The 17,355-nt window shown below is 39.3% G+C and overlaps 1 protein-coding gene across 1 annotated transcript; it reads right to left on the bottom strand.

Moving 5' to 3' along the window:
- Nucleotides 1-844: 844 nt before the first annotated feature.
- hal (histidine ammonia-lyase) lies at nt 845-13,587 on the bottom strand. Its single transcript, XM_061722474.1, has 20 exons — nt 13,257-13,587; nt 12,333-12,393; nt 12,084-12,111; nt 11,935-12,009; nt 11,776-11,848; nt 11,607-11,673; nt 11,475-11,512; nt 11,266-11,391; nt 11,028-11,167; nt 10,816-10,863; nt 7,258-7,405; nt 7,075-7,170; nt 6,145-6,203; nt 5,958-6,038; nt 4,739-4,804; nt 4,490-4,655; nt 4,247-4,381; nt 2,826-2,934; nt 2,646-2,715; nt 845-1,527 (listed from the first exon to the last, which is right to left on the bottom strand). Exons 1-20 carry the CDS (start codon nt 13,501-13,503, stop codon nt 1,396-1,398), a joined length of 1,965 nt encoding a protein of 654 aa, XP_061578458.1. The 5' UTR covers nt 13,504-13,587; the 3' UTR covers nt 845-1,395.
- Between the last annotated feature and the right edge of the window lie 3,768 nt (nt 13,588-17,355).

Raw genomic sequence — 17,355 nt, forward strand, 5'->3', positions numbered from 1 at the left:
TGGCTACTCTACCCAGCTCTGGTTATGATGGATGATTGATGATGCTCCTGGGGATCATCAAAGATTTGGATATTTTTCTAGAACCTAACTCCGACTAGTACTTCTCAACAACTTTTCCTTCACTTTGTTTGGAGAGTTCATTGGTCTTCATGGCAGTTTGGTTAGTGGTGCCTCTTTCTTAGGTGTTGCAGCCTGTGGAGCTTTTCACAAATGGTGTGTAAGTGTACAGATCATGTGACACTTGTGATTGCACACAGGTGGACATCATTTCACTAAATATGTGACTTCTGAAGTAAATTGGTTGCACCAGAGATTCTTTATGGGCTTCATAACAAAGGGGGGGAATACATATGCACATGCCAATTTTCAGTTTTTCTAAAAAAATAGCTTTATATTTTTTTTTCTCTCATTTCACTTCATCAACTTAGACTATTGTGTTTTGATCCATCACATGAAATTCAGATTAAAAAAACATTGAACTAAAGGCTGTAATGAAACAAAGTACGTAAAAAGCGAAGGGGGGTGAATACTTTTGCAAGGCACTGTATGACATTAGATTGATGTATTTACATGTGTATGAGCATTTAAAGATATTAAACCATATGTACCTATGTCCCCTCAACATGCTCCCTTGACATGGGAAGGAAACACACTCCCACACACACCCATGCACAAAAATAAATAAATAAAAGGACTGAGAATAATCTCAAAGAGAGATAGAAGAGATAGATTAACCAAACAGATGACCTATAAGTACACACATTGAACCTTAACAGGAACAAGAAGTTTCAGTAACGGATAAAAAAGAAAAGGTAAATCCTACCATAAAATATGAGAATGAGAGTGCAGTTTTAAAAGCTTTTATTTTCAAGCTGGATATATTGTATTTTTAGGAATTATTTCAACATTTTTTCTTTAAAATAATTATAGCAGAGTCTCATAACAAGAGGAAAAACCACCCTGTACACGGCTCAGAGACTGTCGGATGTTAAAAAAAACCGTCAGTTGGAAAAACATTATACCAGAAAAAACAATATTTAATCGTGGTTAAGGGCTGAGGTAGTCATGAGGCAATAAAAAGTGAATTATTACATTCTAAAAAGATGACAACTGTCTGCGTAAATACAACTCTGCTCCAAAGTGGCGTAAGGCCAGCAAACACACAAAATGCACGCTCATTAATCACCAGAGAAATAAGCTTTGTCTGTCGAATGACTTATACCTACTCTAAATAAAATATCTTCAAGGGTTTTAATGTCTGAAATCAACTAGGGGGAAAGATTATTGTTTATTAATATCAAATCTCCAAATATATATATATATGTTTTCTCTTTTTCATTCAATGAAAATGATTGTTGTCATTGCAAAAAAACAAACCCTGTTCTGAACATGCTTTCACTCCAGACGGACTCGTTTCCTGGGCGACGCCGGAGGGTCCAGGGAGAAGGCGGTGGGAGAGTTGGGCCGGGACTCGGGGATGTACTCGGACTGATACTTGTCGATGTACGGTTTGGCCACATTCCAAACCTGAGTGGAAATAGTTTTAAAAAATAATTAAAAAAGCAGTTGAGGATTAACAATATATTGGGAACAGAACTCACAGAGGATCTAGTACTATGTATATTAGGCATCACACCAACAGAAGCTAACTTGTCTGCACATAAGTGTTCTTGGGTGAAACTGGCCCTTCTAACAGGAAGCAGGATAGTACTTAGGCATTGGAAGTCAAGAGAGAAGGTCAGTTTTAAGGAATGGAGAGATGAGTTGGCTAAAATAGCTTCATTTGAGCAGCTTATTCACAGAGTTAACAACATATGTGTGTTCAGAAAAGTTTGGGACCCCTATCTGGAAATGATGATTGGAGAGGTTAGCCATGATAATTGAAATCTGTGTGTCATATCCCTGATGTATGTGTATTATCATATAATGCGCAGTAGATGAATGTGAAGTGCAATGTTGTAATGTGGTGTTGCATATGGTGTCAAGAGGAATGTGCGTGTTCTCTATTTTTTTTTTTTTTTGGTTTTCTGTTTTGTTTGGTTTCTTTGTCTTTTCTTTTCTCGTTGTGTTCACAGCTTGGTTTTGTATTGCTGTAAACGGTCATATTATGGACATGTGAAGTAGGGCTGTGTGATTAATCGATTTTAAATCTAAATCGGATTTATTAATCAAGACGATGTTAAAAAAAGGAAAATCGGAAAATCGATTTTCCTTTTTTGCAGCTGTCTGCATTACAGACAGAGCTCGTCTACTCATCTTTGTTTGGTCAAGAAAATTGTAAATGTTGTCACTTTACTAAACTCAAGGAGGATTTACAGTATCTTTCAATTGCACTTCATTCCCAATAGGGACATTTGTTTGCTAGTTTTATTTTAAAATAAAGATAAAATATTTGAAACAATTTATTCCATTGTCTTTTGTAGTTTTACCAAAAAGATCGAAATCAAAAATCAGGTTTTCAGAGAAAAAAAATCTGGATTTTATTTTTGTCCAAAATCGCCCAGCCCTAATGTGAAGTGATGGAAAACCAATAAGAAAAGTTTAATCACAAAAAAAAGCAGTTGAGGAAGGCTCCTTCGATCCCCGTGAAATCTGCATTTACAACAAACACACTCCACAGACGGAGGGGGAGCTTTCCGACTTGCCTTCTGGTCGAGCAGGAGTCGGTGAGCAGCTTCGATGTCCGGAGACAGGAACCTGTCTTTGAACCACGGCCTGTTCCACGGCGACAGGAGCGGAGAACAAAGTGGATAAACATTAACTATCCCGTGCGTGTTTTCAGTGGACCGTCGGCCGTGTACCTTTGTCACATCTGTTGGACTTACTTGACAACGCTGCGCACGAGTTCATAGACCTTCTCCAGCGGGGTGGTGGTGCGAAGTGGGCGGAGGAACTCGATACCCTGACAGGCCGCCAGCAGCTCTATGGCAAGGACTGCTCACAGAAATCACATGTTCAGTTTAACCACGACTTTAACCCTTAGTCCCCAACCAAATATACCTTTATTTTACCAAGTGTTGCCATTCTATCCTAACTTGTGAATATTTGTAACCTTCAGTTTTACATTTGACCGCTCTCAGTGACCTTGATTCATGTGTATGTACCAATTCAGGATTTTCAATGCGTCACCTTCACAGGTTTTGCAACAGAAGCATCAGGAACTGATCACTCCCCCACCTTCCACCTGCTTCCCCAGCTGAATAAACCCGTATTGACGCCCGTATTGAACGCTGAACTTTTATAATCCTGTCAAGCTTGGTTTACTGAAAGTGTTATTTCTCTAGAACCATTGCTTATGTCTTTCCAATTTGGCATTTGCTAACAAACACCTCTGTTTTCCAGACCAGCAAAGTGCCAAAACTACTACTCTACTTTCCTAGACGTCTGCAGAGCAGCTGATGAACAGCTCATCAAACGCTAATAATCAATCCCTGGAAGCAGTAAGGGGGTACTCAGTATCGCCCACATGATTTTTCTTTTTTTCTTTCTGGCTGGGGAAGATTTTTTTTTTCATTATGCACTTTGAGAAAAAAGTCAAAATGTCGAGAAAAAAGTCGAAATGTCGAGAAAAAAGTTGAAATGTCAAGATTAATGTTGAAGTACAATCTTGAGAAAAAAGTCGAAATGATGAGAAAAACGTTGAAATGTTGAGAAAAAAGTCTAAATGTCGAGATAAAAGTCAAAATTTCGAGAAAAAGTCAAAATGTCGAGAAAAAAGTTGAAATGTCAAGATTAATGTTGAAGTACAATCTTGAGAAAAAAGTCGAAATGTTGAGAAAAACGTAGAAATGTTGAGAAAAAAGTCGAAATGTCGAGATAAAAGTCAAAATTTCGAGAAAAAGTCGAAATGTTGAGAAAAAAGACGAAGTTTCGACTATTATTTACATTAATCTCGACATTTCGACTTTTTTCTCGACATTTTGACTTTTTTCTCGAAGTGCACAATAAAAAAAAATCTTCCTCCTCTCAAAAATGTTTTCTCCTGCACGGCCTCTTTCTTACTCTTACTCTTCCTTACAAATCTTTGTTAACAGAAATGTTGAAATGTAATATTTATTCTACACATTTTTGCAGCATTGGAAAACGTTCAGAATGTTTATGTTATGTTTTCCTACAGAAACCATATCAAAACAAAAAAATATATTTCCCGCCCCCATTGATTTCCATTTTCAAACATTGTTGAAAAAGCTCCAGGGAGCCACTAGGGCGGCGCTAAAGAGCCACGGGTTGAAGGGAAACACTCCACCTTGCTCCACGTGCTCCACGACCCTCAGGGCCTTCCTGGCGGCCCAGCCTCCCATGGACACGTGGTCCTCTGTGGCGGCGCTGGTGGACAGGGAGTCCACCGAGGAGGGATGACACAACACTTTATTCTCTGAAACTGCATAAAGCAGACGACAACAAGAAGAGCAGGGAATTAATAAAGATGTAAAACAACTAAAAGTGGCAATTAACATCCCGCAACACTCGGTTGGAGTCGCACACCGACCTAAAGCCGCAGCGGTGCAGTGGGCGATCATGAAGCCCGAGTTGAGCCCCCCCTCATTGACGAGGAAGGCAGGCAGCTCGCTCAGGGAGGGGTTACACAACCTCTCGATCCTCCTTTCGCTGATGGAGGCCAGCTCGTGGACGGCGATGGCCAGAAAGTCCAGAGCCTACGAGAGAGAGCGAGGTCGGGAAGGTGACACACGGCGACATCCACAACCGAGACCTAAAAAGATGTTTACTCTTCACAAACCTTAGCTGGATATTCGCCGTGGAAGTTCCCGCCGGAAATGGTCTCGCCTCTTTCTGCAAATACCATCTTGTGCGGCCGTTAAAGCGAAACAAGTCCTGCTGACTTCTGACCACACCTGAGCAGTTCTGACCAGTTCACATTAGGGCTGGGCGGTATGGACTAAAAAATCCTTTTTCCTATCCTTTCTTTCTGGCTCATTTCTTTCTTTCTTTCTGGCTCATTTCTTTCTTTCTTTCTTTCTCTCTGGCTCATTTCTTTCTTTCTTTCTTTCTTTCTTTCTTTCTTTCTTTCTTTCTTTCTTTCTTTCTTTCTTTCTTTCTTTCTTTCTGGCTCATTTCTTTCTTTCTCTCTGGCTCATTTCTTTCTTTCTTTCTTTCTTTCTTTCTTTCTTTCTTTCTTTCTTTCTTTCTTTCTTTCTTTCTTTCTTTCTTTCTTTCTTTCTTTCTTTCTTTCTTTCTGGCTCATTTCTTTCTTTCTTTCAGGCTCATTTCTTTCTTTCTTTCTTTCTCTCTGGCTCATTTCTTTCTTTCTTTCTTTCTTTCTTTCTTTCTTTCTTTCTTTCTTTCTTTCTTTCTTTCTTTCTGGCTCATATCTTTCTTTCTTTCTTTCTGGCTCATTTCTTTCTTTTTCTTTCTTTCTTTCTTTCTTTCTTTCTTTCTTTCTTTCTTTCTTTCTTTCTTTCTTTCTTTCTGGCTCATTTCTTTCTTTCTTTCTGGCTCATTTCTTTCTTTCTTTCTTTCTGGCTCATTTCTTTCTTTCTTTCTTTCTTTCAGGCTCATTTCTTTCTTTCTTTCTCTTTCTTTCTTTCTTTCTTTCTTTCAGGCTCATTTCTTTCTTTCTTTCTCTTTCTTTCTTTCTTTCTTTCTTTCTTTCTTTCTTTCAGGCTCATTTCTTTCTTTCTTTCTTTCTTTCTTTCTGGCTCATTTCTTTCTTTCTTTCTTTCTTTCTGGCTCATTTCTTTCTTTTTCTTTCTTTCTTTCTTTCTTTCTTTCTTTCTTTCTTTCTTTCTTTCTTTCTTTCCTTCCTTCCTTCCTTCACGTACGTTGTTCGTGGATTTAACACAGAACCATAAATCAGTTTTACACAAAAACGTGATCAACAGGAATTTATTGTTTTTATCGTGAGATGACAATTTCTTACCGTGGGGAATATTTTTGACGGTTTATCGTGAACGGTAAAATATCACCCATTCCTAGTTCACATTCATTCAAAAGGATACGGGGTTGTCAGTAGCACTGTTGATCTCCGTATTGATGATGTTCTGGACGAATTTGATGGTGTCGTTTGTGATTCCGTGAACCTGCATGCGGACGGGGACAGTAAACCAGTGAGAAACAAGAAACAGTACAGCAGTGTCCTGGCAGGTGCTCAACTCCTGTGAGACGCTTAAAGAACCCTAAAGTTACCTGAGGACAGCAGCGCATGGTGTAGGCATCCTGGACATGGTCACAGAATCTGTGACTCTCTGAAAAAGAAAAAAACAATCATCAAAACAGAGATTTTTATTTATTTTTTTATTTAACCTTTATTTAACTAGGAATAATCCCATTGAGATTAAAATCTCTTTTGCAAGGGGGTCCTGGCCAAGAAGGCAGCACAATAGATCCACATCAGTTACACATTGAACAACATTGAACAACATCAACAAAACAGACATAAAAAACAGCTAAAACAGTTTGGCAATCACATCACTACAGTATAATCACTCAATGTTCGATAAAAGAACATGTGCATTCAGTAGTCAGATAGACCTTGATCCTAGCTTTAAAATCTACCAAACTTGGGAGATGATCCAATTTAAAATGACTCTTTAATTTATACCAGGACGAGGGTGCACTTTTCCCAAAAACAGTCCGCGTACGAGGAATAGTATACATTATCAATCTATCGTGCCGGAGACTACAGCTTTTGGTGTTGACTTTAGGAACCAATAGAGAACACAAATAAGGGGGCAAGTCACACAAGATGGCTTTATAAAGAAAACAATACCAGTTTTCCCATCTACGATTGTACAAAAAAGACCAGCCAACACTCTCATAAAGACTACAGTGATGAGTACGAAAACCTAAATCTGTTACAAATCTTAATGCTGCATGATACACCGAATCCAGCATTTTCAGGGAGGAGAGATTTGCATGCATGTATAAGATGTCACCGTAGTCAAGTATTGATACAAAAGTTGTCTGAATCAGTCTTTTTCTAACATTAAAGGAAAAACAACTTTTGTTTCTAGATGAAATTAAAGCTCTACAAACACGGCTGCCAGATGTGATGCATGGAAGAATAACTGCACAGGATAAATTGTCTGTTTCTAGGATCCGGATCGGTCCCCTGACCTGCAATCTCGGATGGGTGGTGGTCAGAGTCCAGCAGGGAGCGGAAACGTTGGGCCACCTCTATCTGCCCCGGATGGGGCCGCAGCGCGTGGATGTCTGTAGGAGGACGTCGGAGAATGAGCGACTGGAGGTAAAGATTCCCTGTTTTGTGTGGCTGTGTTCACATCTGCGGCGGCTGCTCACCGCTGTCGAAGGCCTTGGTGGTTCCCTTCAGCACCTCCAGCGTGAGAGCGGCTATGATGTCTGCCTGCCGGGCGATGGCCAGGGCTCGCTCCACCGCCTCCGCCCCTAAAGACGTAATCATCTGGGTCCCGTTGATCAAAGCCAGGCCCTGGGAGGGAACGCCACAGTGAGAGGGATGTATTTTACCGCTTTAGAAGCCGTCCAGTGGGGTATAACAGTGGAACGTAATTACTTATGACAAGTCAAGGATCGGCACTGAAGTTACGGTTCTGTGCAGCCTGCACCGAGGTATTCTGATTTTTACATTGCTTTATTAACCCATTATGTAACTTTTGAAAAAAATATTTTCTACTTTGCAAGACTATATATTTTACGGAAGAGTATTAGGGCCATGCAGGAGAAAAAATATTTGAGAGGGGAAGATTTTCTTTAACGTGCACTTCTAGAAAAAAGTCGAAATGTCGAGAAAAAAGTCGAAATGTCGAGATTAATGTTAAAATACAGTTTCGAGAAAAGAGTCGAAATGTCGAGATTAATGTTGAAATACAGTTTCGAGAAAAAAGTCGAAATGTCGAGAATAATGTTGAAACACAATTTTGAGAAAAAAGTCGAAATGTCGAGGAAAAAGTTGAAATGTCGAGAAAAAAGTCGAAATGTCGAGATTAATGTTGAAATACAGTTTCAAGAAAAAAGTCTAAATTTCGCCTTTTTTCTCAAAATTTCAACTTTATTCACGAAATTTTTACTTTTTTCCCAACATTTCGACTTTTTTCTCGACATTTCGACTTTTTTCTCGACAAATCGACTTTTTTCTCGAAGTGCATTATGAAAAAAAAATCTTCCTCCTCTCCAATATTATTTTTATTTTTCTCCTGCCTGGCCCTAATTCTCTTCCGTAATTTTTACATAGAAGCAGATACAGTCAAAAAAAATGTACCTTACCTCTTATAAACCTTTTTTTTTATAATAACAATCAAAGTCTTTTGGTCCTATTGGTCTTAGTATTAAGAAAAAAACTACTTTTTTTTTTCACCGTGACTTTATTAATTGAATAACAATTAACTCAAAAAGTGAAAAAGGAAATCATGTGAGCAATCCAAAATCTCACAAACGTTTATCTTAGTTGTAGTTTCACCTGATAAGTAATAGAAGTAGTTTGATATCTCAAAAACATTATCAGTCTGTCACATCGTTGTGGAGGATTGTTACTAAAGTTCACTGAAGTTTTTGGAGCATTTGTTAATGAACTGCTCTCTTAAGGTCCTGCTGCAGCCTGTCGGTTGAGTTAAGGTGTTGACTGAGCCGTTATAAACACTAGATGCTTATATTTTTCACCCATTCAGATGCAGATTTTACTGGTGTGCTTCTCATCGTTTTCCGGATGCATGACATAGTTTTGACCGGCTCAGACAGATGTTCTCACGTCTTGCATCTGGAATACTCCAGAGTACAGAGTACTTCATACTTGACTCGATGACTGCAAGCTGCCAAAGTCGGCTGCACGTGGCTGCACAATGATCCCAAATCAACTCCCCCTCGGCGCCATGCTCGAGTGTGGGTTGGATGTGTTTCTGCTCAAATGCTGTATTTGGTTCTCACCAAAACATGGTGGAGAACTATCGGGCTGAACAACTCCAATTTGGTTTCATCTGCCTGCAGAACCACGTTCTCTTGTGCTTTGTTCAGAATGTCGTGGACGTCAGTGAGACGTTGAGGTTCTCAGATGTAGCTCTTGTTTTAATATTTTTCATTTCATTTCATCATTTTCTGAGCATTGTATGGTCAAAACTTGGTAATTTAATAACTTGGTAATTTAATAACTTGGTAATTGCGTGCTTAATTTCCTGGGACGCTTTCCATTTGTGAATAACCTTTTCTAGTGTTGAACGCTGAACTTTTAGAAATCTGATTTACTGAAAGCGCTATTTCTCTAGAACCATTGTTTTTGTCTTTGTAATTTGGCGTTTTGCTAACACACACCTCTGTTTTCCAGACCAGACCAGTGCCAAAACCTCTACTTTCCTAGACGTCTGCAGAGCAGCTGATGAACAGCTCATCAAACGCTAATAATCAGCCCCTGGAAGCAGTAAGGGGGTACTTAGTATTGCCCACATGATTTTTCTTTTTTTCTTTCTGGCTTTATATTTGTAAATTATGAAATGTTGAAAAAAGTTATATTTTGTTGTTCGTTTGAGGTTGTTTTTGCCCAATAGTATGATGAATTGCAATTAGATGATTTCTTATTACTTTTGAACAAAAACAGAAACATAGGCTGGAAAGAGGAGGTTTTAACTTCTACACATGACCTTATTTGGGAAATAAATAGTGTTTGATCACTCAAATATGTATTATTAAACAGTACACTATATAGTTAAACCAGACACCGTGTAAATAATATATTTTTAATATAAATAATTAATAAAATCTGAATAATGAACTCTTACATCTTTGATAATGTACCTAAGGGTTTATCTTAAGCCCCATGTGTTGCTGTTTGCCTTCTTTCACCATAGATATGTGAATGTTACAATTTAGAATCTTGTTAACTGTACTTTTATCACGTAGATGTTTACGCTGTACTTAAAGGAGCTGTATGTAAGAGCAATAATAAAACGAATCATAAAATGACCCCGATATGTCAACAGACATTTAAAAATCATGTTCATTTCAAATACTTATGTCACTGACAACAGCAATCAAGCCAGGATATTCCAGTTTAAAAAGAGGAGTTGCAGCCCTCAACTGATGTTGATGTTGTCATTTTTTGTTTTGGCCTGAAGCTCCACCCTCCACCTATCTCCCAATCACCAAGTCAGTATTGTTTCTGAAGCTCCACCCTCCACCTATCTCCCAATCACCAAGTCAGTATTGTTTCTGAAGCTCCACCTTCCACCTATCTCCCAATCACCAAGTCAGTATTGTTTCTGAAGCTCCACCTTCCACCTATCTCCCAATCACCAAGTCAGTATTGTTTCTGAAGCTCCACCTTCCACCTATCTCCCAATCACCAAGTCAGTATTGTTTCTGAAGCTCCACCCTCCACCTATCTCCCAATCACCAAGTCAGTATTGTTTCTGAAGCTCCACCTTCCACCTATCTCCCAATCACCAAGTCAGTATTGTTTCTGAAGCTCCACCCTCCACCTATCTCCCAATCACCAAGTCAGTATTGTTTCTGAAGCTCCACCCTCCACCTATCTCCCAATCACCAAGTCAGTATTGTTTCTGAAGCTCCACCCTCCACCTATCTCCCAATCACCAAGTCAGTAATGTTTCGGCATCCGGGTTGCCAGCTCGGCTCTGATTATCGCAGCCATGGCAGCCTACGTTCCTGCTGCATTCTGCAGCCTACCTGGCAACCTCTGGTCGGGGGGAGGAGGGGGAGGGTACACGCCGCTCAACAATATTTTGAAAGTGACTGCAGTACCAGTTTTGGACATTTCTTACAGACGGCTCCTTTAAAAAAAAATAAAAATTTGTGTTCCTATAGATCAATTATTCAAATCAAACAAACATAACAAATCAACTGGAGCGACTTGTGCTTGGTTTTGAATATTACCTCTTTAGGCTTCAGTGACACTGGTTTTAGTCCATGAGCCTGCAGAACCTGGTCAGAGATAAAAGGGAAAAGAACAAGTACAAGGTCAAGGGTCAGCTAAACGGCAAACATGTTTTCCTGTCGGGCCCTGAACCTTTACAGTCCTGCACATTACTCATAGCGTTGCGTAAGTTTGTTGCTTTCCATTCATGAAAAAGTGACTCCGGTCTTACATATCTGGCATCTGCCCATCCACTCTTAGGAGACCACATTTTACCCTCTCCCATCAGCCCCAGGGCCAGGTGTGAGAGCGGTGCCAGATCTCCGCTGGCACCCACCGTGCCCTTCTCTGGAACGAAGGAGAGGCACGACGCTGCGGGGAGAAAGTAAGTTAGACTCAAGGATCAGTCTGAATAAAGTTATACAGAGCTAAACGAAGCTTTTATCCTTTTGAAACTGAGGAGAGCTCACCGTTGAAAGCCTGGATCATAGCATGAAGGGTTTCCAGAGAAATCCCGCTGTGTCCTTTGGCGAGAACATTGATCCTCAGAGCAAGCAGCATGCGGGTCCTTTCGGGACTCAGCGGGTTTCCCACACCTACGTATCGCAGCACAACTCCACTGAAGCATATTTATGTAGAAAATAACCTTGGTGCACTGACTGAGAAAAGCCTTCATTACCTGCCGAGTGCGACCGCACCAAGTTTTCCTGGAGCTCCCTGCGGAACAAAATCGCTGTCAGACATCACTTAAAGAGAGTTCATTCTCTGACAGTTTCACATGAAAAGAGCAAAACCATAAAGTTGCCTTTACTTGAGCTTGCTGACAGGAATGACAGTTCGGGCAAATTTGCCAAAACCTGTTGTAATTCCATAGACAACTGCAGGGAGAAAAAACATGCAGGAAATTAGTACATTAATTTTTAGTTGCTGGTCTACATCAAGCTACATTAAGTGATTTACTTAATAAATATTTTGTTAACCTTTGTTTTCTTTGACGATGGTGTCCAAAAGTACCCTTGCTTGCACAACTTTCTTCTCTGCCTCCGCGGTCATCTGAAAATGTTGGAAAAGGGAGGGATTACACAAAGTCAAAGATTATCACACAGAAACAACAACTATCACAACTTGTCAATCATTACCTTTATCTTGTAGAGTCCTCTGCCTAGGTTGACCAGATCGGTGGAGCTCAGACTGTTGCCGTCCAGGGAGATGAACTGCACAGAGAGCTGCATGTCACACACAAGCCGACGCATACACACTCGTAGCTTTTAACATAAAATGTACTCACCTGTTCAGGTTCTTTATACGCTGCTGTGCTGTTTTACACAGATTACATCAAGGATAACTTCCATCAAGTTCATACGTGGTTAATTTGTCACAGAAGTTAAAATGTTTAATATGTATTTATTTTAATGTTTCAAATGTCATTTTTGAAGATTGAAAATGAATCATTATTCGAGAAGTAGGGTAGTATTATTCACATAGCACAGTTTCCCTTGTTGAAATGTAAATGCTGGCCTAAAAAATGTAAGGATACAGATGGGAAACTCCAGGCTCACATGGGATGTAGTCAGTAGACATGGTATCTCCTTCGATAGCTGAAAGAAAAGTCGCAAACAACGTTTATGTGGGTGGATCATAAAATGACAATATTCTCAGACTATATTCGATCTATTAAGAACATTTAGGAAAGCTTAGGCACAGTAAGTGGTATCCAGTTTGCAGTCTATGTATTTTATATATATATATATATATATATATATATATATATATATATATATATATATATATATATATATATATATATATATATATATATATATATATATATATTTAAAAACTAGCCCTATTAAGTCCTATTAAGAAGTCTATGTATATAAAAATATATATATAACAATGTTTATGTGGGTAGATCATAAAATGACAATATTCTCAGACTATATTCAATCTATTAAGAACATTTAGGAAAACTTAGGTACAGTAAGTGGTATCCATTTTGCAGTTTATGTATTATTTATTTTAAAACCAGTCCTATTAAGAAGTCTATATATATAAAAATATATATATATAACAATGTTTATGTGGGTGGATCATAAAATTCCAATATTCTCAGACTATATTCAATCTATTAAGAACATTTAGGAAAACTTAGGCACAGTAAGTGGTATACAGTTTGCAGTTTATTTATATATATATATATATATATATATATATATATATATATATGTGTGTGTATATATATATATATATATATATATATATATATATATATATATATATATATATATACGTTTATATATATATATATACGTTTTTTTTTTTGTTTTTTTTTCTAAAAACTAAAAACTAGTCCCTTTAAGTCCTATTAAGAAGTCTATATATATATATATATATATATATATATATATAAACGTTTTTATTTTATTTTATTTTTAATTTTTTCCATTGGTTTGGTCATTACCAATTTCCACAAAGTCATTATCCTCCAGAACATCCTCGATGGTGTCATCTGCGTCCAGCAGGCCCAGACCTTGGCACCTGCGCACCCTGAAGCGCGTGTCCTTCACGGGGCCGATGCCGCCGTTGTCCGGCTTGTTCTTGGTGTAGCGCTTGAGCGCCTCCCGGCCGAGCCACAGGATGGTGTTGGAGGTGTCCTGGCAGGGAACCGCCAGCCACTCATCTCGGACGTGTACAGTAAAACGCGGCATGGTGCGTCTGCGGGCCTGGACAGCAGCGGTGTGCGCGCTGCGCGCGGGGCGCCGCTCTCCAAGGTGCCGGGCTCAGCCAGGGCGGCTCCGCGCTGCGCTCTGATTGGCCGCCCCGTCAGGGGCCCGGCTCGCCGCCGGGCAGCCTCCCGGTGTCACCTCAGGCCACCGGTGACCTGCCCCTTCACGCACACGCTTGGACACATCGACCCGGTCCCTGCGCGTGACGTACGCACCAAAAAGCAGTATTAAAAGTGAAGGTGCCCGTGCGTAAAGACGCCAAACATGGTGAGCTGTGTGTGTTTGTTTGTTCATTGATTAATTGATAACCAGCAGACCAGACAAAAACCTGTTTTATGGTAATATCAAACTGATCATATGTGTGGATTTACAATGAGTTACAATGAGATGGACCTGAATTGTGCAGAGGCAAATAGTTAGTTAGTTAGTTAGTTAGTTAGTTAGTTAGTTAGTTAGTTAGTTAGTTAGTTAGTTAGTTAGTTAGTTAGTTAGTTAGTTAAAAAACAGAACAAAAACAAAAAAAAACATATAATATATACATATACTGTACATACACTTGCGTACACACATACAGAGCCGCCTTAACCTAATGATAGGCCCTGGGGCTAAGAGGTTTTGTAGGCCCCCCAGCCCCTCGACTTACATAGTCTTATTATAAAAAAATCATATTTTGATTAACGTATCACTGAGCCCACTTGAGTATAAACACAAAATACACTGTTTATAACAACCACACACAGCAAACCAAGATGTGTGAAAGTTTACATATAATATAATTAACACACAGTAAAGCTGTATTTTTGGGATCACTTCCACTTTTTATCAGAACTGTAAAATACAGACTGCTGCTGAACTGACAGCTGGATTGGACACAGAAATAATGTTGAACTAAACCTGCATAGTAAGGTCTGTGATGCAAATAAAGTTCCATGTTCAGGTTTAACCATAGAGTGTAAAGAAACATATAACATATATATAACAACATATATATTAACATATAACATATAACAATTATCGCTTTTGGTAACAAAAATCTGCATCCATCTCTTAACTCATATTTACTCTCAGACGCTATGAAAAACTTCTGGTAGTGTTTTATTTTTTGCTTTAAAAATGATTTGCATGGTTCTATAATAAACCAAGTCTCTAAACTTCAGAATATGAGAATTTAAAAATAATGAATCAGTATGATCGTATGATCAAATAACTAAAGTTTAAAATATAATGACCTATACATTTCTGAAAGAGGAGAGAACTTCCTGCTGATGCCTTTATTTGTGTGTGTTTGGAAATCGGGTAAGTTGTGTAATCAGCAAAACGAGTTTGTATTATTATGTATTATTATGTTTTATTTCCTTTTTAGAGTAAAATCTCACATTTTATTTGAATTGTATGAATTACACTTCATCAAGCACTTTTTTCTCAACAAATGGGGTTGAAAACAACGGGATGAGTCTTTTCAATTATTTCTAAATGTGGCCTTACAATATGGAGCAAGAAGAAAAACATTCAGGCTACTTTCAAGATCGAACTTCAAATAGTTGTAATGCAGTGTGAACATACTTCTAATTACTACTCTGAAAAGTAGAGCTCAAAGAAATACTTTGAACTTTGTGTTACTTACCAATTACTGTATTTTTAAAGCCACTCTATGTAGGAATGTCCTGTGTGGCCACATGGGGGCGACATAATCAGAGGTGGGTAGTAACGAGTTACATTTACTCCGTTACATTTACTTGAGTAAGTTTGGGGAAATTTTGTACTTTTAGAAGTAGTTTTGAATCACTATACTTTTTACTTTTACTAGAGTAGATTTGTGAAGAAGAAACTGTACTCTTACTCCGCTACATTAAGCTACATTGAGCTTGTTACTTTTCTTTTATCCCCTCCGCGTACGCGTCAATCTCTCTCTCTCAGAGAGAGGGGCGCATTTATTGAAGGCTGATTTATGGTTCCGCGTTACACCAACGCAGAGCCTATGGCGTAGGGTACGCGGCAATGCACACCGTACGTTGCGCGTCGCCGCGTACCCTACGCCGGTGGCTACGCCGTAGATTTAACGCGGAACCATAAATCAGGCTTTAGTCAGAGCGAGAGAGAGAGGGGTCCGCCAGGCTCTACCACGTGACTGTGTTTCACCAATCAAACGTAGCTGCGCCGTGTAGTCTCGTCACGTGACCATATTGAACCTCAGTCGGCGGGACAGATAAAATTAATCGAAAATGGCACTCATCAGCAATGCAGACCATGCAGACGCAGAAGAAAAGGAACACCCCTGGCCTCACATTAAAAGCATGTTCACTTTAAAAACGGCGGGAAACAATAGCAACAGTATGCAGTGTCTTCATTGTTTGCTTTAATTTATTTTTTTATTTATTCTGTTATTTTATTTTTATAATTTATTAAAGTCTTTGAATTTACTTTAAGATTATTTTAATTTAAGCTATTTTTTATTAATTTTATTTTATTGATTTAATTTGCCTGAAGATGATTATTTTGTACTTTTTTTCTGTTTGAATGGTTGTGTTAAAAAATAAATCAGACATTAGTACTTTTTTTTATATAAAAAATATTAAAAAAAAGGTTAAGGTGCAACTTAGTTTTTGACCTGATGCCTCTGCAGCGTCTTCCTGAAGGAAGAGATAGATAGATAAATGGATAAATTGGATGGATGGATGAATTGGATGGATGGATGGATGATGGATGGATGGATGGATGGATGGATGGATGGATGGATGGATGGATGGATGATGGATGGATGGATGGATGGATGAATTGGACGGACGGACGGATGGATGGATGATGGATGGATGATGGATGGATGGATGGATGGATGGATGGATGAATTGGACGGACGGATGGATGGATGATGGATGGATGGATGGATGGATGATGAATGGATGGATGGATGATGGATGGATGGATGGATGATGGATGGATGAATTGGATGGATGGATGGATGGATGGATGGATGGATGAATTGGATGGATGGATGGATGATGGATGGATGATGGATGGATGGATGGATGGATGGATGGATGGATGGATGGATGGATGATGGATGATGGATGGATGATGGATGGATGGATGATGGATGGATGGATGGATGATGGATGATGGATGGATGGATGATGGATGGATGAATTGGATGGATGGATGGATGGATGGATGGATGATGGATGGATGGATGGATGGATGGATGGATGAATTGGACGGATGGATGGATGGATGGATGGATGGATGATGGATGGATGGATGGATGGATGAATTGGACGGACGGACGGACGGATGGATGGATGGATGGATGGATGGATGGATGGATGGATGAATTGGACGGATGGATGGATGGATGGATGGATGGATGATGGATGGATGGATGGATGGATGGATGGATGGATGATGGATGATGGATGATGGATGGATGATGGATGATGGATGGATGAATTGGACGGACGGATGGATGGATGGATGGATGATGGATGGATGATGGATGGATGGATGGATGATGGATGAATTGGACGGACGGATGGATGGATGGATGATGGATGGATGGATGGATGATGGATGGATGATGGATGGATGGATGAATTGGACGGACGGATGGATGGATGGATGGATGGATGATGGATGGATGGATGGATGGATGGATGATCGATGGATGGATGAATGATGGATGGATGATGGATGGTTGGATGGATGATGGATGGATGGATGGATGGATGGATGATGGATGGATGGATGGATGGATGGATGATCGATGGATGGATGGATGATGGATGGTTGGATGGATGATGGATGGATGGATGGATGGATGGATGGATGGATGGATGATGG

The sequence above is a fragment of the Cololabis saira genome, chromosome 5 (assembly GCF_033807715.1).
Source record: "Cololabis saira isolate AMF1-May2022 chromosome 5, fColSai1.1, whole genome shotgun sequence".
NCBI lineage: Eukaryota > Metazoa > Chordata > Actinopteri > Beloniformes > Belonidae > Cololabis > Cololabis saira.

Coding starts and splice junctions, on each gene's coding strand:
- hal (XM_061722474.1), bottom strand. CDS start 13,503: ATGCCGCGTTTTACTGTACACGTCCGAGATGAGTGGCTGGCGGTTCCC. Junction 7,171..7,257: donor CACCAAGGCCTTCGACAGCG/GTGAGCAGCCGC, acceptor GTCCTCCTACAG/ACATCCACGCGCTGCGGCCC. Junction 4,382..4,489: donor CTGCACCGCTGCGGCTTTAG/GTCGGTGTGCGA, acceptor TGCTTTATGCAG/TTTCAGAGAATAAAGTGTTG.